This window comes from Protopterus annectens, chromosome 14.part0 (genome assembly GCF_019279795.1).
Source record: "Protopterus annectens isolate FY-2018-M chromosome 14.part0, PAN1.0, whole genome shotgun sequence".
In the NCBI taxonomy this organism is placed as follows: domain Eukaryota; kingdom Metazoa; phylum Chordata; order Ceratodontiformes; family Protopteridae; genus Protopterus; species Protopterus annectens.
Window position 1 is genome coordinate 799,058,721 of NC_056748.1, and position 26,908 is coordinate 799,085,628.

The 26,908-nt window shown below is 43.0% G+C and overlaps 1 protein-coding gene across 1 annotated transcript in view; it reads left to right on the plus strand.

Annotated features, from left to right (window-relative positions):
* Positions 1 to 26,908, plus strand: part of MFSD13A (major facilitator superfamily domain containing 13A) — a 682,644-nt gene that overhangs the window by 473,216 nt on the left and 182,520 nt on the right. Inside the window, exon 7 of the mRNA XM_044056543.1 lies at positions 174 to 345. Within this exon, the coding sequence (XP_043912478.1) occupies positions 174 to 345 (172 nt within the window). The remainder of the gene's footprint in view (positions 1 to 173; positions 346 to 26,908) is intronic.

Consider the following 26,908-nt stretch of genomic DNA (forward strand, 5'->3'; position numbering starts at 1 on the left):
AGGCCATATTTGGCATGTTTACATTTTCCATATGATGGTAAATGTGCAGAATGTAGTGTTTGTTTTGGTGAAAAAGCATTTCCGAAACTTTGTGAATTTCAAAGAAATGAACTTTGCAGTTGCACTGTCAGTAAAAGTTGTTAACTTTGGTTTCCTTTTAATTGGTTCCTTAGGTATTGCTTATATTGCACCACACTTGAACAACCTGTACTTCCTCTCCCTGTGCAACAGGTTTGGCGTTTATAAAGTTGTTCGTGGGCTGTTCCTTCTGAAGCTAGTTCTCAGTACAGTCATGCTTATAGCTGGCCCAGACCATGTCTACCTGCTTTGTTTTTTCATAGCAAGGTATTGTATCAAAATCTTTCAGTATATGTTCTATTGAAGCATAAATCATTACAAAGGAGCTTAATCCAAGATATCATGGCATTTTTGTTGTTATGAAAAGGACTGTGCTTTGTGAGTATTGTGAAGCTTTTGGATCTGTTGCTCTCTTCTGTCCATTCCCCAATGGATGAGCCTTCTGTTCCAACCTCAAATCCAACATTGGCCACACAAGACTTTGGATCCAAAGCTTGAGGGTTCTCCCCTTACCCATACCTTCTTGCAGACCCTGACATTTTCTCAGATCTTGTTTGCTGCTCCTTTGCTACAGACACTGATCTCCTTTGTTTAGGCTTGGGTTCTCCACAAGTGAGTTTTTTTTTTTAACTTTTACTGCATTAATGTATTTGGATAGTGGTGGGATTTTTTCTCTGCTTACTTTACAGTCCCCTTCTTCCCTATTTATTGATAATTACATGTTTAATTTCTTTATCAATAGTCAAAAACTTGTTTTCCTGTCTGTTTCATGCCTTTGGTGCCCTTGTTCTAGTCAGTTGTTTAACCAAATGAAATGTTTTTCTATAGCATATAGAGTTTGTTTCCCATTGGAGAGTGCTGTTCATCTTGTTTCCTTCTTTTTCTTCTTGTGTGAACTTATAGGTTAGTAGGATAAACCCTTGGTGTTAAAGAAATATGTGGCCTTTGGCCACAAAATTCCAAACTCTGATGTGCACTCTGTGTATACTGCCTCAGTGCTGCCCACTTAAACATGCAGTGGTTTATCCACACTGCTTTTGGTTCTCGAGTAGTTGAGCACAAAAACAAACTGGTGCTCAAGGGACTTCTCTCTATTCCTGTGGGAGACTCATCCCAATCAAACTCTGCTGCATTTGGAGCTTCCCCTTCTGCCAAGAAAACTTTGGTCAGTTCCAAAGGGGAAAAGCCTAAAGAGAAGATGGAGTGTAGAAAATGCTCCCTTGATTATTCTACATGTCCTATATCACTGTTGCAGTATTCATCACCTTGGGGATCTCCTGCCAAGGATAGCCCAGCATTTGGCCAATATACCAAAGCCTTTAGATCTTATATGTGCCATACGTATGCTGCCTCCACACGATATAGGGCATAAAGGTGATGTGTACAGATACAGTTGCCAGAACGTATTTGCTACCAGTCCAAACGTCATCTTTGCTGATCAGTCTGAATGCCCTTTACTGTGCTGAATACCTAGCCATCAGTTAACTGCCCTGTTGGGGTCTTTTTGTCTTGTTACTGTTGGTCTTGTTTTCCTTTGGATACCTGGAGTTCATCTAAGAAGGAAAATGTCAGTGTGGGAGTCGGATTCCTCATAAGAACCTTCACAGACAGTGTGTGTTTTTTTTTTTTGTTTTGTTTTTTTGGGGAGCTACCCCATGACCATACCTCCTGCAGTATTATTAAGACATTTTTGCCTAAGACTCTTCGAAGGTTGTTGTCTTCTGTGGCTGTCTTCAGAACCTGAAGCTTAAACAGTTAGCCCAGGGTAGCATGGTGGAATCAATTAAGCAAGAAAGCCAAGAAATCTCAGATGGATTCCTTGGCTGTCCAGCCTCCACCGGACGTTTCTTTAGAAGTAGATAATAGCTCTGTAGGCCACCCAGTGTTGACTTCAGATTCCTCTGCTGCAACACCGTCGGAGGCCAGCATGGATCCTTCCTTTCACACGTCCTGTGAGACTTTACAAGTGTGTGTTCTGGACGTTGAGGAGGAACCATGGTTGATTCTTTTGGAGGGCCATAGAGGGATTCCACAGATCCTGGTCAGGGAAGAGGTTCTTTGTATGCTTAAAACACAAACACCACACCAGGATAAGATATAATCACTTTACTGATGTATCCGGTACCTCAGCTTATGCCTTCAAGGAATAAATTTCCTGCATTAGACAGCCACAGTTTGTACTATTACATTGTTGATTACTTAATTCATTACCTCCAATTAACTTCAAAATTCAATTAAGAATACATTTTCCTCATCACATATTAAAGTGCCTGTAACTTAAAACTAAATACATATATATTTTTACTCATTGAATTCTTATTATATTCATGCAAAACTCTTTAAAACGCTTGATATGAGTTCATTATTAAGCAGATATCATGAATGACCTAAACAAATTCCATCATATCATATCAAAGCAGTTTGAAACAAGGTATGGTTACTAAGGTTTATATATAATTGTTTAAATACCATACATACAGAGTCTGTCACATGTACCTTAAATAGCATATTTCATTAGGGCCAGTATGATGTATTGAAGTTTTATATTCATTCATGTTGTTGTTTGTCTTTCGGCTTTTCCCGATTAGGGGTCGCCACAGCGGAACTCCGGTCCGCTAATGATTGGCAGTAGCTTTTCACGAACGCCGAGGTGCCAGCTCAACGTTCAACCTTTAATGAAGGCACGCCCATTTACGCATGTCATTCGAACACCCACCCAACCGCGGGGAGGACATGCAGACTCCACGCAGAAGGCAAATTTCATACTTGATATATAAGAAATTATATGCAAGGTTGAAACAATGAAATGTATATCATGAAAAATGTTATCTTTATATACTCCATTTCATATGATTGAATTTGTTTGTCATTTATGATATCTGCTTAATAATGAACTCATATCAAGCGTTTTAAAGAGTTTTGGATTAATATAATAAGAATTCAGTGAGTAAAAATATGTATGTATTTAGTTTTAAGTTGCGGGCAGTTGAATATGTGATGAGGACAATGTATTCTTAATTGAATTTTGAGTTAATTGGAGGTAATAAATTAAGTAATCAACAATGTAATAGTTTAAAATGTGGCTGTCTGATGTAAGAAATTTATTCCTTGAAGGCATAAGCCAAGGTACCAGATACATCAGCAAAGTGATTATATATTATCCTGATGTGTTGTTTGTGTTTTTTGATACTGGAAGACGTAGTGTGTGTTCTTTGTATGCTTATTGAATCCCATCAGGGTTTGGAGCCTCTGGTGTGTGTTAGGGCTGATGTCCCTACCAAGAAAAAAACAGAAGACTGAACATTCTTCTGTCCATGCTAAGGACTGTCAGAGGGGAATGGCAGGAGTTTACTCTGGGCCTTTTTAATGCCTTAATGGCCCTGAAGCCTCCCCAAGGGCTTTCTGTGCCTATTTCCCCTTGGACTTCAACTCCTTCCAAAAGGCCTGGGGAACCTTATTCCTTGGATGAGGATTCAGAGTCTGATAATGGGTCCTTGTGTTACTCTTACCAGATCCTTTCTCCTTTGGCTAATGAAGCGGAGTCCTTTAGCCCGGAGTCTCCTCTGGAGGAGTTGTCTTTTGGGGCCACAGTAGAAGGAATAATGGACTCCCTCAAGTAGGATTCTTCTCAGTTGTCTGTTATCCAGATGCGGTGTTATGAGCTGCTTCAGGTGGTCACTCCAAAACCTTCTTCAGTACCTCCTGTGTTGGCTGCTGTGTTAGATGCCTCCCAATTTTCATCCCCACTGCTCCAAAGAAACCTGACTGGTTCTGTAAGGTTCCTGAGGATTATCAGTGCCTGTCAGTGTCCTTCTGCTTATCCTGCTGTGATGTCAGATGTTAATCGTGTTACACTGCTGCAGTCATTACACTTGGGTTATCCTGCCATCAGGCGGTCCCGCAGTCGGCCAGAGTTCCAAAGTCTTGGTCCGGCGTCGGTTGCTGTCACCTCCTCCCTGACGTCAGTGCGACAGGGATATATAAGATGCAGCCAATGCCATTTTCTTCAGTCTTTCTTGCCGCGCGGTGCCCGAAGCAGAAGCAGTTTGCAAGTGCCGGTCGGCCGAGTCCTGAGATTTTCATTCTGAATCCAGAACCGAAGTCTTCTAAAAAAGCTAAGTACCCCGTTGGGAAAACTGTTTCTTGCCTCAGACTGATGTCAGTAAAAGTTAATAACTGTATTTCTTGTGGGAAACAAATACATCATAAGGATTTCCACTCCTAATGTATTCCATGCCTAGGCCCTGACCACGACGTCACTGGTTGTCGGTTTTGTGCTAGGTTTAACAAGCGCACTATTAAACGTCGGTTTGATTTTGCCCGACATTATTTTGATAGAAAATTCAATTACACCATGCTGTCGGAAATTACGATGACCACAATGCATAAAAAGCGCAAAGACAAGGACAGGCATCAGAGACCCAAAACGGACGACGAGGCCTCTTCTAGGCCAGTCGTCAGTTCTCTGGTTTTCAGCGAGGCGCCTACGCAGCCCCTGACGACCATTTCCACAGAACCACAGACCGCCTCCGACTCCCACGTGGAGCTGGCTGGGCCTTCGGACGCACTAGGCCTTCAGTTTACCGATCCTAAACCTCCAGAGGAAACCAAAGTAGCTGAGCAATCCACAGCTACAGAGGGTGTTTTCAGACCTTCTCAGTTAACTATTAAACCCTCTGTTAAGTCTAAGCCCCCCTTAAAGGCTAAGAAACAGACACAACTCTCTCCAGGACAGGCTTCCATGCCTAAGAAACAAATGCTAAAAATGGCCGAGGACCTAATCACCCTGATCAGGGGGTCCCATCCTCCTCCTGATAAAAGAACCAGGCAGGATGCAGACTATGAATCTTCTGACCAGGTGTCCATTTCCTCTGACTTCCTCGGACCTAGGATATTCTTTACCCCCTTATGAGGATTCTGATGCTGAGGAATCAATTCCATCAGCCTCTCCGCCTGAGGATTACTCCTTTGGGGAGACCTTACATACCGTAAGAGAGCATTTCCATTGGGAAGGCCAGGATTACTCAGAATCCAAGAAAAGACTCAGAGACTTCCTTTTATTGCGCCAACACAGACCCCTTGCTATCCCACCAGTTTTAGACATTGTGGATGATGTGTACACTGAATCCAGTTTGAACCCTGACTCCTTACCCCCAGCCCCTGTTAAACCTGATATATATTACAGAGTCCCTGACTCTCACAAATTTCTGTACAAAAGCCCTGTTGCTGACCCTGAAACTATTTCTCAGGGACCCAAAGGGATTAAGGCCTCATCAGCAAAAAACCCAGTTCCCTCTGACAGAGATTCCAGAGCATTAGACAGATGGGGAAAGAAGGTATATACGTTTACCACTTTTAGCAATGAGAGCCTTGAATTGCCAGTTTCACATGCTAAAGTATCAGCAATTTTTGATGTCTCAGTTGAAATAAAAGATTCTTCCAGATTCAGATCCTCCTAACTTAAAAGAAATGCAGGATTTATTGCATGCAGCTGAACAAGTAGGAAAACATACTTTGCAATGTGGGTTTGATTACTTAGAAGCCTCCTGTAGAGCAGCAGTTACAGACTCTGTCATTAGAAGGCATGCTTGGTTAAAAGAACATACGATACCAGATCATGTTAAGGTCAAACTATTGGATGCACCTTTGCAGCGGGATGTGCTGTTTGGAGTTAAGGCAGAGGAGGTATTAAAGAAGATGGAGGATAAGGCAAAATCTATGCAAACGGTTAAAGATTTTTTACAGGTTCAGCCTCCTCGTTTTAGCAGAAATTGGCTAATAAAGAATTGGTCCTTACCAGTCACAGATAGACCTCAAAAGGGCAGATACAGACGTCCAAGAGGTAGAGGTCAGACGCAACGCCCTTACAGGCCTCGACAATGGGGCACACCAGGCCAAAAAGAAGGGGAAGACAGGCCTCAACCTTATAAAAAACATCCTCAATGACTTTCCACTACAGCTGCCAAACAACTCTCTTGGCAGCCCCCTTAGGAGAAAAACTGGCACTTTTCTATCACAACTAGCATTGCATCACCAAAGACAAATGGGTTCTCAACATTGTATCTCAAGGTTACAGGTTCCATTTTCACACCTTTCCAAGGCTAAAAGGAATGCCAAATCTGCCACCAAATCAATGGGCAGCGGCTCAAAAACAAATTACAGCACTCATGGACATGAGAGTTATTCAAAAGGTACCACCACAGGAACAGCACTCCTGGACATGAGAGCTATTCAAAAGGTACCACCACAGGAACAAGGACAAGGATTTTACTCAAGACTCTTTCTGGTTCCCAGAAAGGGCAAAGTCTGGAGACCCATTCTGGACCTTTCTACACTAAACACTTACCTGGATGTTCCAAAATTCAAGATGTTGACACTACAGCAGCTTCTTCCCATGCTGGGCAAGAAAGCTTGGCTCGTGACTTTGGACCTCAAAGAGGCATATTGCATGTCCCTATCAGACAAAATTTCAGAAGATACCTCAGATTTCTAGCTGGTTCATTGCACTATCAATTCTCTGCACTGCCCTTTGGCATATCTACTGCACCCAGGGTCTTCACAAAGTGCCTGGCACCAATAATTGCATTTTGCAGGCAAAAAGGAATTCAAATTTATCCATACCTGGACGACTGCCTGATTCAAGCAGAGAGCAAGGACATTCTACTAAAGCATCTGGCGTACGTAAAAAAGTTAAGTTGCCTGGGGTACACAGTAAACAAAAAGAATTCAAAACTAGTGCCCTCACAACAGATAATATTCCTGGGTGCCAGCTTGAACACAACGGCCAAGATAGCTTATCTCACGCCAGACAAGCAAGGACATCTGACTCAATATTTTCAATTAATGGCAACAAAGACCCAACTCCCTGCAAGAAAAATTCTGCAGGCCTTGGGCTACATGGCATCTTGCATACTACTAATTCCATATGCCAGACTGCATATGAGGAAACTACAATAGTACCTAAAGAGTGTATGGTCTCAACACTGTCAAAGTTTGGAAACGGTTATACCACTAATTCCTTGCCTACAACAGGAGTTTCCATGGTGGGCACAAGCTTGTCACCTCAACAAGGGACAGCCTTTCACTCAACCCACAGCAAGGCAAACACTGACAACAGATGCATCGGATTACGCCTGGGGAGCACACATGGCAGGAAAATGTATCCAGGGCAAGTGGCCCACAGAGCAAAGACATCTCTACATCAATCAAAAAGAGATGCTAGCTGTACAAGATGCTATTATAGCTTTCAAGGACCTACTGCATCCAGGACAATTACTATTAAAGACGGACAACACCACAGTTTTGTGGTACATAAAGAAGCAAGGGGGCACACACTCCTACCCCCTCTGCAGACAAGCCATGACCTTGTGGAACACAGCTCTAAACTACCAAGTTCATCTGCAAGCACAATTCCTGCCAGGAGAGAAAAACACAGTGGCAGACGATCTAAGCAGAAACTTTATGGATCCACACGAATGGGAACTGAACCCACAAGTATTCAGAATGATAACACAAAAATGGTGGAGCCCGGACATAGATCTGTTTGCTTACCCCAAAGAACTGCCAATTACAGAAATTCTGCACAAGGAGCTACCATCCACAAGCATGGAAAGTGGATGCCCTCTCATTCAGCTGGAAAAAACTACAAGTATACGCTTTCCCCCCTTTACTTCTCCTTCCAAAGGTACTCATAAAAGCCAGGCTGGAAGAGCCAAAAATGATATTGATTGCACCAGACTGGCCACGCCAGCACTGGTACCCAGTCTTAAAGAACTTGACACAAGAACCACCCTGGATTTTACCACAAATTTCACAGTTGCTAACTCAGCACAACAATCAGATAATTCACAGCCAGCCAAAGACCTTAAATCTAGCTGCATGGAAAATTCCTTAGTCAAGCAAGCAATGCCTCTCTCCAAAGCTGTTATGGATGTCATTCTGGAGGCCAGAAGGCCTAGCACCAGGAAAGCATACTCGAACAAATGGAAGAGATTCTGTGCCTGGAACCAAGCACACAGCCTTGACCCTCTAGTCCCAAACATTCCTCAGATACTGCAATACTTAACTGAGATGCTGGACAAGGACCTCTCTTTTTCATCCCTCAAGATCCACGCCTCAGCTATTTCTGCTCATTACAACACGGATCCACCAATTTTTTCTAATCATTTGCTCAAACAATACCTCAGAGGGGCTAAAAACATAAGACCACCCCATAGAGCACCAACACCTACTTGGGACCTTAATTTTGTTTTGGAAAAATTAACTTTACCTCCTTTTGAGCCAGCTAATACAGCAGAATTAAAATACATCTCTTGGAAAACTGCTCTGCTACTGGCAATAACATCAGCACGAAGAGTTTCAGAATTACAGGCACTAATGGCAGTGGAACCTTTCCTCATCTTCCACCAGGACAAGGGTGTCTTTAAGAACCAACCCTATGTTTATGCAAAAGGTGGTATCAAGTGTGGCTCTAAACCAAACTATTCACTTGCCAACTTTTTATCCAAAACCACAGAACAAAGGGGAGAGACTGCTACATTCTTTGGAAATTCACAGACAGTTACGCTTCTACTTGGACAAAACCAAAGCTTTCAGAAAATCTGAGCAATTATTAGTAGCATACGCTGCAGGAGCACAGGGAAAAGCCATTTCAAAGCAGACTATTTCAAAATGGATAGGACACTGTATACGTTTTTGCTATACCCACCATGGGAAACCTGTACCTAGCAGCATTAGATCTCACTCCACCAGGACAACAGCCACTTCAACTGCCTACCTCAGAGGAGTACCTACCAAGGATATTTTGGAAGCAGCAACATGGAGTTCTGTGCATACCTTCACCAAACATTACCATTTGCCTTTATACTCCAAATCCAGAGCTGGCTTCGCCACTGCTGTACTGCAAGGCCTTATAGCCACCCCTAATGCCTTATAGATCCATCCTCCCTACCTCAACTTTGGGATTCCACCCAAGTGTAATGACTGCAGCAGTGTAACACGATTAACATAGTACAGTTTTGTATCTACCATAAATGTAGATGTTGGAGTGTAAACACTGCTGCAGTCCAGGTTACCCTCCCTCCTTCCCCTCTTACTTTCTGGTATTTACCTAGGGCATATACCCTTATTACCTATTAGTAGTATTTGCTGGTAACTAAAAATGGTTGTTTGCTTTTCTTTTATATTTTTTACTAGCAATTTGTATTGCCTGCCTATTTGGGGGCACCTGACATCTGGGGCAAGAAAAATTGAAGAAAATGGTGTCGGCTGCATCTTATATACCTCTTGTCACACTGACGTCAGGGAGGAGGCGACAGCAACCGACGCCGGACCAAGACTTTGGAACTCTGGTCGACTGTGGGAATGCCTGACAGCAGGATAACCCAAGTGTAATGATTGCAGCAGTGTTTACACTCGAACATCTACATTTATGGTAGGTACAAAACTGTACTTTTCCTCTGACAAGTCTTCTATGCTTTTGCTCTCTGCCAAGTTTTTGCCTGCAGATAAAGATTGTAGGGTCATAGAGAGAATTGGAAAGAAGGTCTATAGTGTCTCCACTTTGGCTTTTAGGGCCATCATTTACCAGACCTACATGACCAGATAGGATCTGGCGTTGATTGGCCATGCTTGTCAGTTTTTTCAGACATCACTGATTTTGAAGGTAAGTCTTCTGCTCTGTCTCTTTCGGGTTCTACCTCTCAGGTGCTCACGACTCTTTAAAGTGCAGCTATGATGCTGCTGATGCCTCTTCCAGAGCTGCTGCCTTTGTGTCTGTCATGAGGCATTATTCCTAGCTTTTTCTTCAATCTTTACCTGAAGACATTAAGGTCAAGTTGCTGGATGCTCCTTTGGATAATAAAAATCTGTTTGGGATTGCTGCCTACTAGGTCTGCTTTTGTTCGCAGGCAGTCTCGTCAAGCTACTAAAGGGAGGAAGGGTGGTAGGTGAGCTCCAATTGCCAAGTCTTCACAGGCTGCTGTGGTCCAGAAGCCTCCTTTATCTGACAAGCCTGCTTCTCTTTGACATCTTGCCAACCCTAACACTCAGCCAGTTGCCCTTGTCCCCTCTGCTCTTCCTCTGTCATCCATACTGGCAACTCATCACCTCAAATTCTTGGATTCTGTCTATCATCCGTTTTGGTTACTGCATGATTTGGAGGTCTCCTCTTCTTTTTTCAGGGATTCCCCAACCTCCTGGAGAGGAGCTTCCTCATTTCTCAGAGGGTCCTGGATCCATGGTAGACCAGGGAAGTATTCAGCCTGTCCCTCCTCCCAACTAGGAAAGGGATTTTACTGCAGAATGTTCCTTGTTCTTCAAAAGGAGGGCAGTTGACATGAGGAGGGCACTTGACGGGCCTGTTCTGGATCTCCCTTGCTCAACACTTTTCTCAAAGTTCTTGCTTTTTGAATGCTTTCTCTTCAGTGTTTCCTCTGTTGGTGCCCCAGGCTTTTCTGGTGTCCCTAGATCCAAAGGATGCTTACCTTTATGTTCCTGTTCACTGTCTTTTCAGGATCTTTTTGCATTTTCTCCATTTCTTTCTCTCATTTTCCATTCTGTGCTTTGTCTTTGGTCTTTCTGCTACCCCAGGAGTGTTCACAAAATGTCTTGCTCCTGTGATTGCCTTTTGCAGGTTCCAAGGCATTCATATTTCCCTCTCTCTAGATGACCTGTTGATTCAGACATATTCTCTTAGTTACCTGTTAAAGGAGTTCACCATATTTCTCCTTTGAAGTCTGGTGTTCATTATCAGTTTCCAAAGTCCTGTCCTGACCACCTCTCAGGATCAGGTGTATCTGGGCAGCAGAATTCAAGCAGTGCCAATGTTCGCCTCTCTTCCACCTCGAAAGGTTTTGTCCTTGACAGTTTTCTTTCAGTCTGTTCTTCCTTTGCCTGCCATTACAGTCAGAGTTTCTTTGGGCCCTGGGATTTATGGCTTCTTCTTTTCCAGTGGCTCCCTCTTGTCAGATTGCGTATGCAGAACCTTTAGTGGTACTTCAGGTTGGTTTGGCTTCAGCATTGCCACCCTCTGGAATTCGTAGTGCCTCTCCTTTCTTAACTCAAGAGGGAATTCAAGTGGTAGATTCAGCAACTTACCCTCAACCCAGGCCTGCCCTTTCAACCTCTGATTCCCTCTCAAGAATACTCAGACATGGGGTGGGGGACTACCTGTGGTCACCTGAAAGTTCAGGTTATTTGGCATCTCCATCAGAAGTCAGACCATATCAGCATCAAAGAGATGAGACCTCTGATTCTGGCCCTTCAGGCTTTTCACCCCATGCTCACTCCAGGCCCTCTGAAGGTTTACACAGACAACACCACAGTGATGTGGTATGTCAGCAAGTGTGTGTGTTGGTGGGGGGGGGGGGATGTCTTGCCTTCTTTGTAGGCTGGTTCTTCAGGCCTGAGATCTGACCATCTGTTATCAGCTAACTCTTCAGGCAGTCCTTTAGAGTACAATGTAGTGACAGACTCTTTGAGCAGGTCCAAAACACAGGTTCATGAATGGATGCTTTACAAAGAAATGCTTTCGGATGTAGTCCATTGGTGGAATATTCCTCATTTAGATCTTTTTGCCTCCCCTTTGAACAGGAAGCTCCCTCTTTTTCCAGACTACCATGCCATCTGGCATGGAAGATGGATGCCCTTTCTATTCCTTGGAAGGGGATATTTCTCTGTGCTTTCCCTCCCCTTCTTATACTTCCAAGAGTCCTACAAAAGATTCAGCTGGACTCCCCAAAAATCTTGCTCATGACTCCCTTTTTTGCCAGGACAGCACTGGTTCTCCCTCTTAATGCATCGGGCCAGTGGCAGTCACCGCAATTTACCTCATTGATTGGACCTGCTCACACAGGACAAGTGGTCACTCATCCATCTTCACTTGTTCACGCTTTAACTTGACACTATGGGTGATAGGGATTTGGTCACTTTTAGGCACCTATTTCTGAGGAAATGCTCACGGTTTCACAGGTGGCAGTCAAACCCGCAGCCAGAAAGTCTTGTATGTCCAAATGGAAAAGGATTTTCTGTCTGGCCCCATACTCATAGCCAGGGCTCTTTCTTATTGAGGTTCCTCTGGTTCTTTCCTATTTTTGTGAGTTGCTCCAGTCAGGCTTGGCCTATTCTTCTGTAAAGGCCAATTTGTCAGCTTTTTCTGCATGTATTTCCTTGAATCCTACTTTGGCTTCTTATTTTGAGATAAAATAGTTTCTTAAAGGCTTCCTGCATCTTAGGCCCCCAAGGAAGCTTATTCCTCTTCCTTGGGACCTTAATTTTGTTTTGGAAAAATTGAACTAGACTCCTTTTGAGTCTGCAGTTTCAGCTTCTTTGCAACACTGTACTTGGAAAACTGTCTTGTTGCTTGCTCTTACTCCTACTCAGAGGGTTTCTGAGCTTCAGGCCCTTATAGTCATTCCTCCTGGTTTTTCACAGAGACAGGGTGTCTCTTCATACTAATCCTTTTATGCTGAAGAATGTTAATGAGTTGTCCATAAATCAAGCAGTACATCTCCGTTCCTCTTTTCCTTCTTCTCAGCCTTCTAGTGAGCAGGTGTTTTATACCTTGGATTTGCACAGACAGCTCAGGAATGATTTGGATAAAACTAAGACCATTCATAAGTCTGAGCAGCTTCTTGTTTCTTTTCATCCCAGGACTTTGGCTTTGGCTGTGTCTATGCAAACCATCTCCTCTTGGATATCTAAGGCTATTTCCTTTTGTTATTCTTGTCATGGCAAATGTCTCTCTGCTTCAATTAGTATTTGTCCCACTAGGGCTGTTGCCTCTTCTGGTGCTTTCTTAATGAGTTTGGACACCAAGCCATCCTTTATGGCTGCTACTTGATCTTCATTGCATACCTTTACTAAGCGGTATAAATTGAATACGATTTCTAGGGCCAGAGCAGGTTTTGCTAGGGCCATCCTGTATGGGTTTGTTGAGAGGTCTTCCTAGCCTTCCATGTCCCACTCCTTTTCTTGAGATTGTGTTCTCTCTAAGGTGAAGAATACTGCAACATTGATAAAGAAGATCATAGTACAGTTGTGTAAAGTCTTACCTTGACAGTAGAATTCTTTCTATTCACTGTTGCAGTATTTGATTCCTCCTTCCATTCCACTTTTTTCTTTGGGGTTTTGATTTGGCTACCCTTCTGGTCAAGGGTTCACCTTTTCCATCTGCATTTTCTCTCTCTGGATGTCCATAGCCACCTTTTGTCTTACGAAGACTGTTATCTACTGGGGCAGTTCATTTCTGGGTGACTGCATCTGTAAGTCATCTTTATGCCTTGTGTCCTGTGCGGGGAATATACATGTGACTTATGGTGCATACATGATATAAAGGCTTTGATACACTGGCTGAATGTTGGGGTCTAAAAACTGAGCGAGATCCAAGTAGTATTAAGAATTCAAATTTTATTAGCACTTTTGGCGAGGTCAGTGCCTCCCCATCAGATAACAAACCAACTAATTAACAAGTAATTTATACTAAATTTGAAGCAATTAATCAGTTAAATTGTTGTCTCTTAAGACTGTCGTTACAGTGATACAAGTTAAAGACCAATTCTTGTATACACAAAAATACCGTAGGCGGAACACCACCAGTTACTAAGCCAAATTGTGGGGGGGAAATATATATATATATATATATATATATATATATATATATATATATAAATATAACAATAATATGTTAATGTCATCATCCAGAGCAATGCTACACATCCTAAAATGTACTAATATCATCATACTGAACATTAAATATCGTTCGTAGTCAAATTATAAAAATAAAAATCAACCTACAAAATAGTAAGTAAAAAATACATATAAAATAAAACAAAACAGCATTATAAGTGTTAAAAGCAGCTGATATGTGCCACTACTTATTGTATACTGTATTCATGGCACCATAAAATATGCATTTTATAAAGTTAGTTTATATTTTATAATCTTGTTATATCAAATGACCACGTTGTGAAAGCTAAAGCTAGCAGTTAGGCAAAATTATATTAAGCCATTTGCAAAGCCATTATAATAAAATGACTAACATAATGTGTATAAAAATTACTACTATAATGCCCTTATTTGTTCATATTATAAGCTAGATGATTTGAGTTTTCTTCGTAATAAGGTGAACATGGAACTAACCTCCTTAAAACAGATGTATTTAAATGTATTATATCTTGTATTTTCTGTATGGAGTATGTCATTTACCTTCGTAGAGCTAATAATTTCAAAATACTTTTAATAGAAACATATTCATTGAAACCTGGAAGAATGTGGGCCACTGTTCTTATTTGCCACATAATTTCATCTGTTTCTAGTTGTAATTGCCAAGGCCCCCCTCTTACATCTTTTTGCCTTTGTTGTAGTATAGTGAATTTAAACTTATGATCAGGGAACTCAATAGTATGTCTAGCTAGTGCATTTGTTTTATCTCTTTTACTGATGGCGTACTGATGTTCATAGATACGCAGCTTAATTTTCCTCTCCGTTTTGCCAATGTAATACGCAGCACATTGGTCACAGCAGGCTGTATAAACTACTCCCTTAGTTTCACAATTAAATCTGCCATTGACGTAATACGTTCTCTCCCTGATAGTAACTTTATTATCTGTACATATGAATTTACATTGCTGGCACGACCCACATTTATACATTCCATAAGTCCTACTCTGGTTAATACTCCTCTTTCTTTCAAGTAGAGCTTTCAAATTTGCACCTTTTCTGTATGTTAAATTAGGCTTCTCCCCTAATATTTTAAACAGCCCACTGTCTTCCATGATGTAGACCAATTTTTATTTAACATTTCCCTTATTCTAAGATGGTCAAGGGAATAAGTAAAGAGAAAACTAGTCTTAAAATTGTATTCTCCATTATTTGTAACAATACTTTCTTGGTCCTCTATGTGCTCAATGTTTTGAAAAGGATAATTCTGTAATAAGGGTTTAAAGTGCCCCATACTTCGTTATAGCTAACTTCTGAAATAATGCTGACTACCAGAGGTTCAGGGTACCCTCTATTAAGCTTTTAAAAGCTTACATTCATCAACAAAGTCAATATCATCAGATACCATTCTTGCCGCCTTTACCATCTACCCTTTAACAACTGCTCTTTTTTGATGGTAAGGTTGGCTACTGGTAAAATGCCAAAAACATTAGAGTACATAGGTTTTCTGTGGATTATACGTTTATATCTAGAATTAGCTGTATCTTTGACCAAGCTAATATCCAAAAAATTAATACTAGTGTCTTCTAAACTATAAGTAAATTCAAAGAAGTCGGTCATCTGAGGTATATTAGCAATAAAAGTTGGAACTAAAGCTTTTGCCCCCTTCCAGATCAGGAACATGTCATCTTGGTATCTAGTATACCAAGAGACATTTTCCTGAAATAAACAGTTTGCAAATAATAAAGTTTTCTCCCAGTGGGCCATAATACAATTAGCAAAGCTACCGCCACAAGGTGACCCCATTGCCACCCCGGTGTTCTGAAGGTAAAAATGCCCATCAAAAATCATGAAGTTATTAGTTAAGACAATCTCAAGTAGGGTTTCTACTAAGTATATGGTTTTCTCATCCACATGCCTAATTGTCATAAATTCCCTTATCCATTCAAGTCCAAGGTCTTGAGGTATTACGGTATATAAGTCTTTAACATCAATTGTAAGAAAACAAGTGTTTTCCTGATATTTCAATTTACTTATATTATCAAAAAAACTCCATGAGTCCCTACAAATGTGGGGCTCTTGTTCAGCCAGGGGCTTCAGTATGTTGTCTATGAATTTAGCACATCCATAAGTCACAGACCCTCTTCCATCTACAATAGGTCTAAACGGGGGGTCAACACATCTTTTATGAATTTTGGGTGAACCAAAAAGGGCTGGTATCCTGGGAGCAATCATGGTTAAATACTGATGTACATCAATGTCAGTAACTCCTTCCAAAAATAAATCCTCTAAAATAGCTCTGAATTTTTTATAAGCTGTGTTAACTTCATTAGTACTGACTTGTGTATAAGCTTTAGTATTAAGATATTTATTCATGCTTTTAGTGTATTCATTCTGGTCCATGAAAACCAGCCCTCCCCCTTTATCGGGTTTCATAACCCTGATGTTACATTCATTCAATAAATTTAGAAATAGACATTAATTTCTCGTGATATTGCTCTTATTATTAATCCTGGCATGCTTATCATTTGCAATAGCTCTTAAGTCCATTTCACATATTTTTTCAAAAGAGCTTAGACATGCATGCAATGGTGGATTAAAAAGGCTTGAAACCCTTAAGGAGTTCGTTAGGGAAGACTTCATCCCCATAAGTGCGTTTAAATTCAGTTTACGCACAAAAAGTTTAAAATCCACGATAGTTTTAACAATGTCCATTTTCCTATCAGGAACAAAAGACAACCCTTTGGAAAAAAAAGTCTACCATGTCCTGCGTGATGGTTAAGACTGTGTAGTTATATATCTTAAAGTCCCCTTCGGAACTTGTAAGTATTTGGGGTTCATGTAAAAGGTATCTTGTAATCTCCTCCGTTGGTTCCTCGTCTGCCCTTGATTCCTGTTCGCTTTGCGATTGTTTTGGCCATTGTGGTTCCTCTGAAAACCCTGCTGGTTAGCCGTGTTACGCCAGCTATCGTTCTTATTAGTTGCCCCTTGTTGTTGAAATGTATTGTTGTTGTGGGCATTGCTGCTGTTATTATTATTAAGCCTTTCACTACGGCATAGGGGTTGTGCTTCCCCCACGTGAGTAGTGACTTCTCCTTGGATAGAGTTATTCACTCCTTCCTCGATAACCTCATTGTCTGTATCGGGATAGGATAGCTGATTAGTGACACTTTGTATATTAAAGGGTGGGCGTGGATATGCTTTATTTGCATATCCCTGCAAATCTCTGGCTATTTTTTTCTTCTTTGTGACTAGTAATTTAGCCATTGTAGCTTCTATGCTAGTAACAATTCTAGCTTACTCATAACGTGCAAATTCATTATCAGTTTTTATGGCATGCTCAAGAATTTCCAATTCACCTTTCAAGTTGTTCGTTTTGGCTTTATAGTAATTAATCAATGAATGTAGGAACTCGAACCCTTGTTTGTCAAAAAGGGACAAAAGCTCCCGATTGAAAGCAGAGTTTTCGACTAGTCCTACTGGGTAGCGCCACTGGCGCAACCCCTTAGGTACAATCTTTTTGTCTATACATTCTTGCAAATATGCCGTCTCGAGTTGTAGCTTTTTACACTTATAGAGTTTATGATCAAAAGCGTTCATCCAATTTGTTATAGTACTCACCCCCAAATTTTGTTCCTGTGTGGCTCCAAATCCTATTCCAGGACCAAAAAAGTTATTGTTCAAAAAACCGGCCATAGTAGGGAAAGCGCACGCTTCACCAACTTGCGTATTATTTCCTTGGTCTTGACTACCATGCTGCTGTGATACCAGAATGGGAACAAGTTGGTTCTCGTTAGGGTGAGGAAAGCTCTGGTCAGGAACTAACAGTTGACCTCGTCCAGGTGAATTCCGCTGGCTACCATCTGCGCGGACTGGTCTCCTTTGAAAAGAATTATCCCCATTTGGTGTACAAAGATCCATCCGCTGAGTCAGGCTGTCAGCGCACCCGAGCAGAACTTGCACCAAAGCCATTAGATTGCCAATGGCGTTCGCCTCGGAAGACCCAGCCTTGTTTGAATTACCAGGTTCATCTTGAGTAAATAACACTTGTGACATAGCTCCAGTTTCGCTCGCCATAACCACAAAACAATACTTGCAGCAAACGAGACAAACCAATGAAAACCAATAAAAGCGGGCGAAAAACTGAACGAGATCCAAGTAGTATTAAGAATTCCAATTTTATTAGCGCTTTCGGCGAGGTCAGTGCCTCCCCTTCTTCAGATAACAAACCAACTAATTAACAAGTAATTTATACTAAATTTGAAGCAATTAATCAATTAAATTGTTGTCTCTTAGACTGTCATTAAAGTGATACAAGTTAAAGACCAATTTTTGTATACGCAAAAATACCGTAGGCAGAACACCACCAGTTACTAAGCCAAATTGTGACAAAATATATATGTATAAATATAACAATAATATGATCTGAAGTAGGCAGACTTCATTTGTCTGCAACCTGTGGGTATCGGATCCGACCTCGGATCCGAGCCGGCATTTCAAAAGCTTAGGCTCCGAGCTCCTAGCTCCTCCCTCTTACCCATAACCCCTTGCCAAGCCCTGACTGACCTCAGATTTCGTTTGCCGCTTTCAAGTTGCGACGGATTCTTGAGCTCCTGGCGTTTTTTGGTGCAGATAAGTTATTTCTGACAGAAAAAGTTTAAAAAATCTCAACTTTTTTCTCTTAATTATTTAGTGTTGAGTGTGTAGGCTTTCCTCTCTCTTTATTTTTAACTTTTCACGGGTTTTTGCGTAGTTTGTGTGTGTGTGTTGTTTTAGGCCTATTAGGGCTTATCATGTCCGAAGCCCATAAGGCTGTACTCTCTAAATGTACTGAGTGTGGCCATAAGCTGTCCCCAGCGGATGGCCACACTCTTGGTCATCTTGGGGGTTGAACACCTGTCATCTGGTTGTACCATTTGTGCAGGGTTCAACCCCGAGCTTTGAGGAGCGGAGGTCGAAGCTGGTGCTGGCGGGACTTCTCCCCAGATACCGGCTTCTGCCCTTCTACTCAACAAGCTGTTGCTGTGGGCTCTCCTCCTCCGGCTGGGACTCAACCTCCCTCTAAGATGCCGGAGGAGAGAGTCTTCTAGGGAGAGAGAGAAGGAGAGGCACAGAGAGAGGCACCACAAACGGAGAGCCGAAACCTCCAGTTCGGCTCCTCCGTCTAAGCGGGCCTCCCCTGTGCCTTCTAGCTTTCCTCCTCCTCGGCTCCACTCCCCTCGGTTCTCTCCTGGGCCCGAGGAGGAGGAGGCTAGCCCTTCAGCGAGGTCCCCGAGGCGGCTCTCTAGGTCCGCTTGGTGGCCTCCACCAGATCCACTTTTTCTATGGGTGAAGCAGATATGGACGGATGATGAGGAAATTCATCCAGGCCCAAATGCAAATGGGAGTGCTCCTAGGCCCCCCCCCCATCCGGGAGGGGCTTCGACCCCTTTTTTCGCCCCTTTGGCTCCTTCTCCGACCCATACCACGGGTTCGGAGCTGTCGGCGCCGGGCAGAGTTGGATCCGGGGGTGGGTCGGATCCGATAGGTCGGCGCACCTCGGATCCGTCCCATCCCTTGAGTGCTTCGGGTGCCGGACCCGACCTCTCGGAGCCGAGGACCGAGCCTCGGATCCGTGGGAGCTGGTGTGTCTTCGGCTCCGTCCAGGTCGGAGCACACCGGTCTCTCGGATCCGACTGTTTCGGCTCCGGCTCCGATCCGTGCGTCGGATCCGAGTGGGGGTCGGCTCTCTGGGTTTAGAGAAGCTGGCTCTCCCTCGGCCTTCGGCGTAGTGGAAAGGGCACTGTTGAGGACTACGGACCCCGGTCTCTGCCACGGCTCCATCCCGCACTCGCATGGAGTTGGGGCAGGCCCCACCAGCCGGTCCCAGGGACAGCCAGCCTCGATGTTCCAAGTAGTTCCCTTGGAACATCCAGCTGCGGAAGAGTACTCCTCGGACAGCCCCCCCGAAGAAGTACCTCGGGCGTAAGTGCAAAGGAGGCACATGGACTCCCCGAGTCCGTTACCGAAGACACAGACTTGGATGAAGGGGAGGGCTCCCCAAGGTCACCACCTGAAGATGTCTCATTTGGAGACATTATGGAAATATTGAGGATCAGGGGGGGGGGGTGGTCTGCCCCCAAGGCCTCCTCAGTGTTCTTGGAGGCATTCGAGGCGGGCCCATCTACCTCTTGGGTGTCCCCTCCTGCCGACCCTCTGGTGGACCTTATATCCATCAGAGCGTGGAAGGATCCGGACACCGTTGAGCCTGTACCTAAGCGTCCTGACCGCATCCTTTCCCCTCCGGCGGACCGCACTCACTGGAGCAAAGGCCCCCCAGTAGATGCCATGATGATGGCTGCAGCCACTAAGAGGGAGTTGGCCCAGGAGAGTCCCTCTATGCATCCTCCGGGCAAGGAGTCCCGCTCGATGGATCGCATTGGGAAGCGAGTTTTCAGTTCAGCAACCTTCTCTTTGAGAGCGCTGAACTACATGGCACACGTCATCAGGATGCAGCAGGATCTGATTAAAGAATACGCTGCATCTCCCCCAGAGTCCATGTCGAGTGAGGATAAACAAGTATACTCCACCCGAATGGCCACTCTCAGATCAGTTTCCAATACATCTATGCGGCTGCTTTCTCACGCTACTGAGGGAGCCGCTAGAGCCAGCGGAGCAGGCCTAGTCATGAGGCGACAGGCCTGGCTCCGCCACTGTGATTTTGCAGAGCCCTTCAAGGTGACCTTCGAATGCCCCTTCGATGGTTCTGCCTTGTTTGGCAAGACTGTTCGCGAAACATTAGTCCAGAGCGAAAAGGACGGGAAGACGCTGTCTGCCGTCGGATTCCGTTTCTCAGCTCCCCAGAGGTCCTTCTCGAAGAACCAAAGGGACAGAAGAAGATGTGGTTCCGGAAATCGCAGCAGTCCCAACCTGCTCCGGATAACCAGTCCTTCCGTGGCAGAGGAGGACGGGGAGGTCGCCGTCCTAGAGGCAGGGGGGCTCCTAGCAACTTTGGGTCCAGAGAACCTTTCTCTGATAGACCCACGCAGCAGCCCTGAAGGGTTGCCCGGCTGTCCGTCTCTGGAGGCAGTCGGGGAGCGTTTTTCGAGGCACCTGACTTCTTGGGAGTCCATCACAACAGACCGTTGGGTGCTTCGTGTGATATCCAGAGGTTATTCAATTCCCCTATACAAGGTTCCCAGATCTCACAGCCTCCCAGATGTTCCACCCGACCAAAGAGAGGCAGCAGCTATCGAAATTGGACAGCTGCTAGAAAAAAGAGCTATCCAGTGCGTCCCCCCAGAGCAAACCGGGTCACGGTTTTACTCCAGGTTCTTTTTAGTGCCAAAGAAAACGGGGGACTTAAGACCGATCTTAGATCTTTCCCTGCTGAACCTGTCAGTAACCAAGCAAAAGTTCCGGATGGTCACCCTTCAATCTATTCTCCCCCTCTTGAGGGAGAACGACTGGATGTGCTCCATAGACCTCAAGGACGCGTACTACCACATTCGCATGGACAAACGGTCCAGGAGGTTTCTTCGCTTCGGCTGGGAGCCAGTCATTATCAGTTCAGGGCCCTTCCCTTTGGTCTCACCTCAGCCCCCAGGGTGTTCACCAAGGTCTTAGCTGTTGTAGCGGCCCACATGAGACTCCAGGGATTGCAGGTCTTTCCGTACCTGGACGACTGGCTCCTGACAGCATCATCAAGGCATCTTCTGTGCTCAGCCAGGGACTACTTTCTTCGACTAGCCCCAAGGTTGGGCATCACTGTCAACTGGGAGAAATCTTTGCTGCATCCCACACAAGTTATAGATTTCATAGGAGGAAGGCTAAACACCAGGTCAATGCGAGCCTTCCTCACTCCAGACAGAATTGCCAACCTGAAGTGTCATGTAGCGGTCCTGCAACCATTTCCGACTGCAGCTTCAGTCCTGAGGGCCCTAGGTTCGATGGCGGCAGCAATTCCGATTCTTATTCATGCGCGCCTACGCATGCGGGTTCTTCAATGGACCCTTCAAGTTCAATGGTCCCCTCTCAGTTCCTCTCTCAACTCTCCGATAGCGGTCAGCAAAGCGTGCAAGGATTCCCTTCTTTGGTGGCTTCTGTCTCCGGAGCCCCTGTCAGGAGACCTTTTGTGCTGCTTTTCCCGAGCCACAGTGACCACGGACGCTTCCTGCCTCGGGTGGGGGGGGCATTCTGTGGGAAAGATTGTCCAAGGCACGTGGAACCCCACAGAGACATCGTTGCATATCAGTGTCCTGGAAATGAGGGCGGTGCTCCTAGCGTTGCAAGCACTTCACCACGTTCTTCCTTCAGGGACTATTGCAATTCAGACAGACAACATGTCGGTAGTCTGGTACATCAACAAACAGGGAGGAACCAGGTCCTATCCCCTTTGTCGAGAGGCCATGAGAGTCTGGGAATGGGCAATTTCCACCAAACGCTTTCTGGTAGCAACGCACATTCCGGGAAAATCCAACATCCTTGCGGACAAACTCAGTCGCACCATTCTGTCACCTCACGAGTGGTCTCTCAATCCTCAGGTAGCGAAGAAGATTTTTGCCGTTTGGGGGCAACCCTGTTGCGATCTTTTTGCCTCTCCCTCAAACGCCAAATGCGACAATTTCTTTGCTCTCCTTCCCCCACCAGGGGAATTCCCGAGATGCGCTGGTGCATGCTTGGCCTCCCGGTCTCCTTTATGCCTACCCTCCACTACCTCTGATGCAGAGGCTTCTGCAGAAAGCCAACAGTTTGGGGAGCAGAATGATTCTCATTGCCCGTTCTGGCCTCGTCAACCCTGGTTCCCCTTTGTATGGTCTCACAAAATCAATCCACCCTAGATTCTGGATCCGATTCGGATCTCATCTCCCACCCTCTGGGGATTGCGGTTCCCAATCTGCACCCTGAAATTGACAGCTTGGCTGCTCCAGTTCCATCCTTGATTAGGACTCGGTATCTCATCACCGGTCAAAGCCATCTTAGTGGCAGCTCATAAACCTTCCACCAGGCAGGTTTATCGGAGTAAATGGAAGAGATTCTCTATTTGGGCGGTACAGAGAACTTTGGATCCTTTCTCAGCACCTATGTCAGCAGTGCTGGATTTTTAACAGACCTCTTTCACCAAGGGGCAAGTTCTTCCACGATTAAGGTACAATTGGCAGCCATCTCGCATTACCACATTGGTCATGAGACAGCTCCCTCATGACGGAAATTATGCAAAACCTTTCTCAAAGGAATTTTTGTTGAGGCCTCCAGTCAAGGAGGTTGTACCACCTTGGGACTTATCGTTAGTTCTGCAAGCCCTTACTGCTCCTCCATTCGAGCCTGCAGCTTCTACAGATCTAAAGTACCTTTCATGGAAGACTGCCTTCTTGGTAGCTATCACTTCTGCCAGAAGAGTGTCTGAGCTTCAGGCTCTATGCGTCAAGCCGCCTTACCTTTCTTTCTTTCCTGATAGGGTGTGCCTCAGGACCAATCCATCTTTTCTTCCGAAGGTCTCTTCTGAATCTAATATTAACCAATCAATCAATTTACCTGTGTTTTTCCCAAGTACTCAAACAAAGGAGAATACAAATTGCATTCCTTGGATGTTCATAGACAATTACGTTTTTATGTTCACAGAACAGCTGGTCACAGGAAATCAGATCAGCTGTTCATCTCCTTTGCTAAATTTGCTTTGGGTAAAGCAGTGTCTAAAGTCACACTATCTAGGTGGATTGCTAATTGTATTCTGCAGGCTTATGACACTTCAGGTAGACCTGCTCCTCAGAGGGTTACGGCTCATTCTACTAGGGCAGTCTCCATGTCAGCCGCTTTTAAGTCACTTGTTTCATTGGATGATATCTGCACGGCAGCTACTTGGGCCTCGCCTCATACCTTTATTTCTCATTACAAGGTGGATGTTGTTTCCAGAGGAAGAGTATCCTTTGGCTCAGCGGTGCTCCGAAACATCCTTCCATGACGGCCGCCCAAGATTCAGGTAGCTGGGGACTCTGTCCCACAGGTTGCAGACAAATGAAGTCTGCCTACTTCAGATTTAGAAGTTATGTACTCACCATAACGTTCCATCTGAGTAGGTGACTTCATTTGGATGCAACCATCCCCCTGGCCTTTATAGAGCGAGTATTTATGCTGTTTTTCGTGTACTGTAGTCAGTACTTTTGAGGCAAACTCAATCTGAGGTCAGTCAGGGCTTGGCAAGGGGTTATGGGTAAGAGGGAGGAGCTAGGAGCTCGGAGCCTAAGCTTTTGAAATGCCGGCTCGGATCCGAGGTCGGATCCGATACCCACAGGTTGCATCCAAATGAAGTCACCTACTCAGATGGAACGTTATGGTGAGTACATAACTTCTAATTAATGTCATTATCCAGAGCATCCTACACATCCTAAAATGTATTAATATCATTAATATCATCATACTGAACATTAAATATCGCTCTTAGTCAAATTATAAAAATAAAAATCAACCTACAAAATAGTAAGTAAAAAATACATATAAAATAAAACAAAACAGCAATATAAGTGTTAAAAGCAGCTGATATGTGCCACTACTTATTGTGTACTGTATTCATGGCACCATAAAATATGCATTTTATAAAGTTAGTTTATATTTTATAATCTTATGTCAAATGACCTCGTTGTAAAAGCTAAAGCTAGCAGTTAGGCAAAATTATATTAAGCCATTTGCAAAGCCATTATAATAAAATGTCTAACATAATGTATATAAAAATTACTACTATAATGCCCTTATGTGTTCAAATTATAAGCTAGATGATTAGAGTTTTCTTCTTAATAAAGTGAACATGGAACTAACCCCCTTAAAACAGATATACTTATATTTAAATGTATTATATCTTGTATTTTCTGTATGGAGTATGTCATTTACCTTCATAGAGCTAATAATTTCAAAATACTTTTAATAGAAACATATTCATTGAGACCTGGAAGAATGTGGGCCACTGTTCTTATTTACCACATAATTTCATCTGTTTCTAGTTGTAATTGCCAAGGCCCCCCTCTTACATCTATTTGCCTTTGTTGTAGTATAGTGAATTTAAACTTATGATCGGGGAACTCAATAGTATGTCTAGCTAGTGCTTTTGTTTTATCTCTTTTACTGATGGCATACTGATGTTCATAGATACACAGCTTAATTTTCCTCTCCGTTTTGCCAATGTAATATGCAGCACATTGGTCACAGCAGGCTGTATAAACTACTCCCTTAGTTTCACAATTAAATCTGCCATTGACATAATACGTTCTCTCCTTGATAGTAACTTTATTATCTGTACATATGAATTTACATTGCTGGCACAACCCACATTTATACATTCCATAAGTCCTACTCTGGTTAATACTCCTCTTTCTTTCAAGTAGAGCTTTCAAATTTGCACCTTTTCTGTATGTTAAATTAGGCTTCTCCCCTAATATTTTAAACAGCCCACTGTCTTCCATGATGCTAGACCAATTTTTATTTAACATTTCCCTTTTTCTAAGATGGTCAAGGGAATAAGTAAAGAGAAAACTAGTCTTAAAATTGTATTCTCCATTATTTGTAACAATACTTTGTTGGTCCTCTATATGCTCAACGTTTTGAACAGGATAATTCTGTAATAAGGGTTTAAAGTGTCCCATACTTCGCTTATAGCTAACTTCTGAGATAATGTTGACTACCAGAGGTTCAGGGTACCCTCTATTAGTGAACATAGCTTTTAAAAGCTTACATTCATCAACAAAGTCAATATCATCAGATACCATCCTTGCCGCCCTTACCATCTGCCCTTTAACAACTGCTCTTTTTTGATGGTAAGGGTGGCTACTGGTAAAATGCAAAAAAGCATGAGAGTACGTAGGTTTTCTGTAGATTCTACAGTATACTACAACAAAGGCAAGTAGATTTAAGAGGGGGGGGCCTTGGCAATTACAACTAAAAACAGATGAAATTATGTGGCAAATAAGAACAGTGGCCCACATTCTTCCAGGTCTCAATGAATATGTTTCCATTAAAAGTATTTTGAAATTATTAGCTCTACGAAGGTAAATGACATACTCCATACAGAAAATACAAGATAAAATACATTTAAATATATCTGTTTTAAGGAGGTTAGTTCCATGTTCACCTTATTAAGAAGAAAACTTTAATCATCTAGTTTATAATTTGAACACATAAGGGCATTATAGTAGTAATTTTTATATACATTATGTTAGTCATTTTATTATAATGGCTTTGCAAATGGCTTAATATAATTTTGCCTAACTGCTAGCTTTAGCTTTCACAATGAGGTAATTTGATATAACAAGATTATAAAATATAAACTAACTTTATAAAATGCATATTTTATGGTGCCATGAATACAGTATACAATAAGTAGTGGCACATATTAGCTGCTTTTAACACTTATATTGCTGTTTTGTTTTATTTTATATGTATTTTTTACTTACTATTTTATAGGTTGATTTTTATTTTTATAATTTGACTATGAGCGATATTTAATGTTCAGTATGATGATATTAATGATATTAGTACATTTTAGGATGTGTAGGATGCTCTGGATGATGACATTAACATATTATTGTTATATTTATATATATATATTTTCACAATTTGGCTTAGTAACTGGTGGTGTTCCGCCTACGGTATTTTTGTGTATACAAGAATTGGTCTTTAACTTGTATCACTTTAACGACAGTCTAAAAGACAACAATTTAATTGATTAATTGCTTCAAATTTAGTATAAATTACTTGTTAATTAGTTGGTTTGTTATCTGAAGAAGGGGAGGCACTGACCTCGCCGAAAGCGCTAATAAAATTGGAATTCTTAATACTACTTGGATCTCGCTCAGTTTTTCGCCCGCTTTTATTGGTTTTCATTGGATGTTGGGGTCTCATTATCAGGAGATCCGTAAGGTGAAGAATATTGCAACAGTGAAAAGGAGGGCATCTACTGTTATGAAAAGATTTTATACAACTGTACTTTCTCTTTCTTCTTCATGTCTGATGCCAAAGTCTTCTAAATAATGAGATCATATTGTTCTCTGAACCTGTTATGATTGGATCCAAAACTCCTACTCTTCCATAACCTAAGTTTTTCTCATAGCCAGTTTCTCTTTGGGTCTTCTCTCCATTTCTGCAAGAGAAATCTTTTCATTGTGCCTCTAGGTCACCTTCTTCTGCTTCTTCCCTGTGATCGATT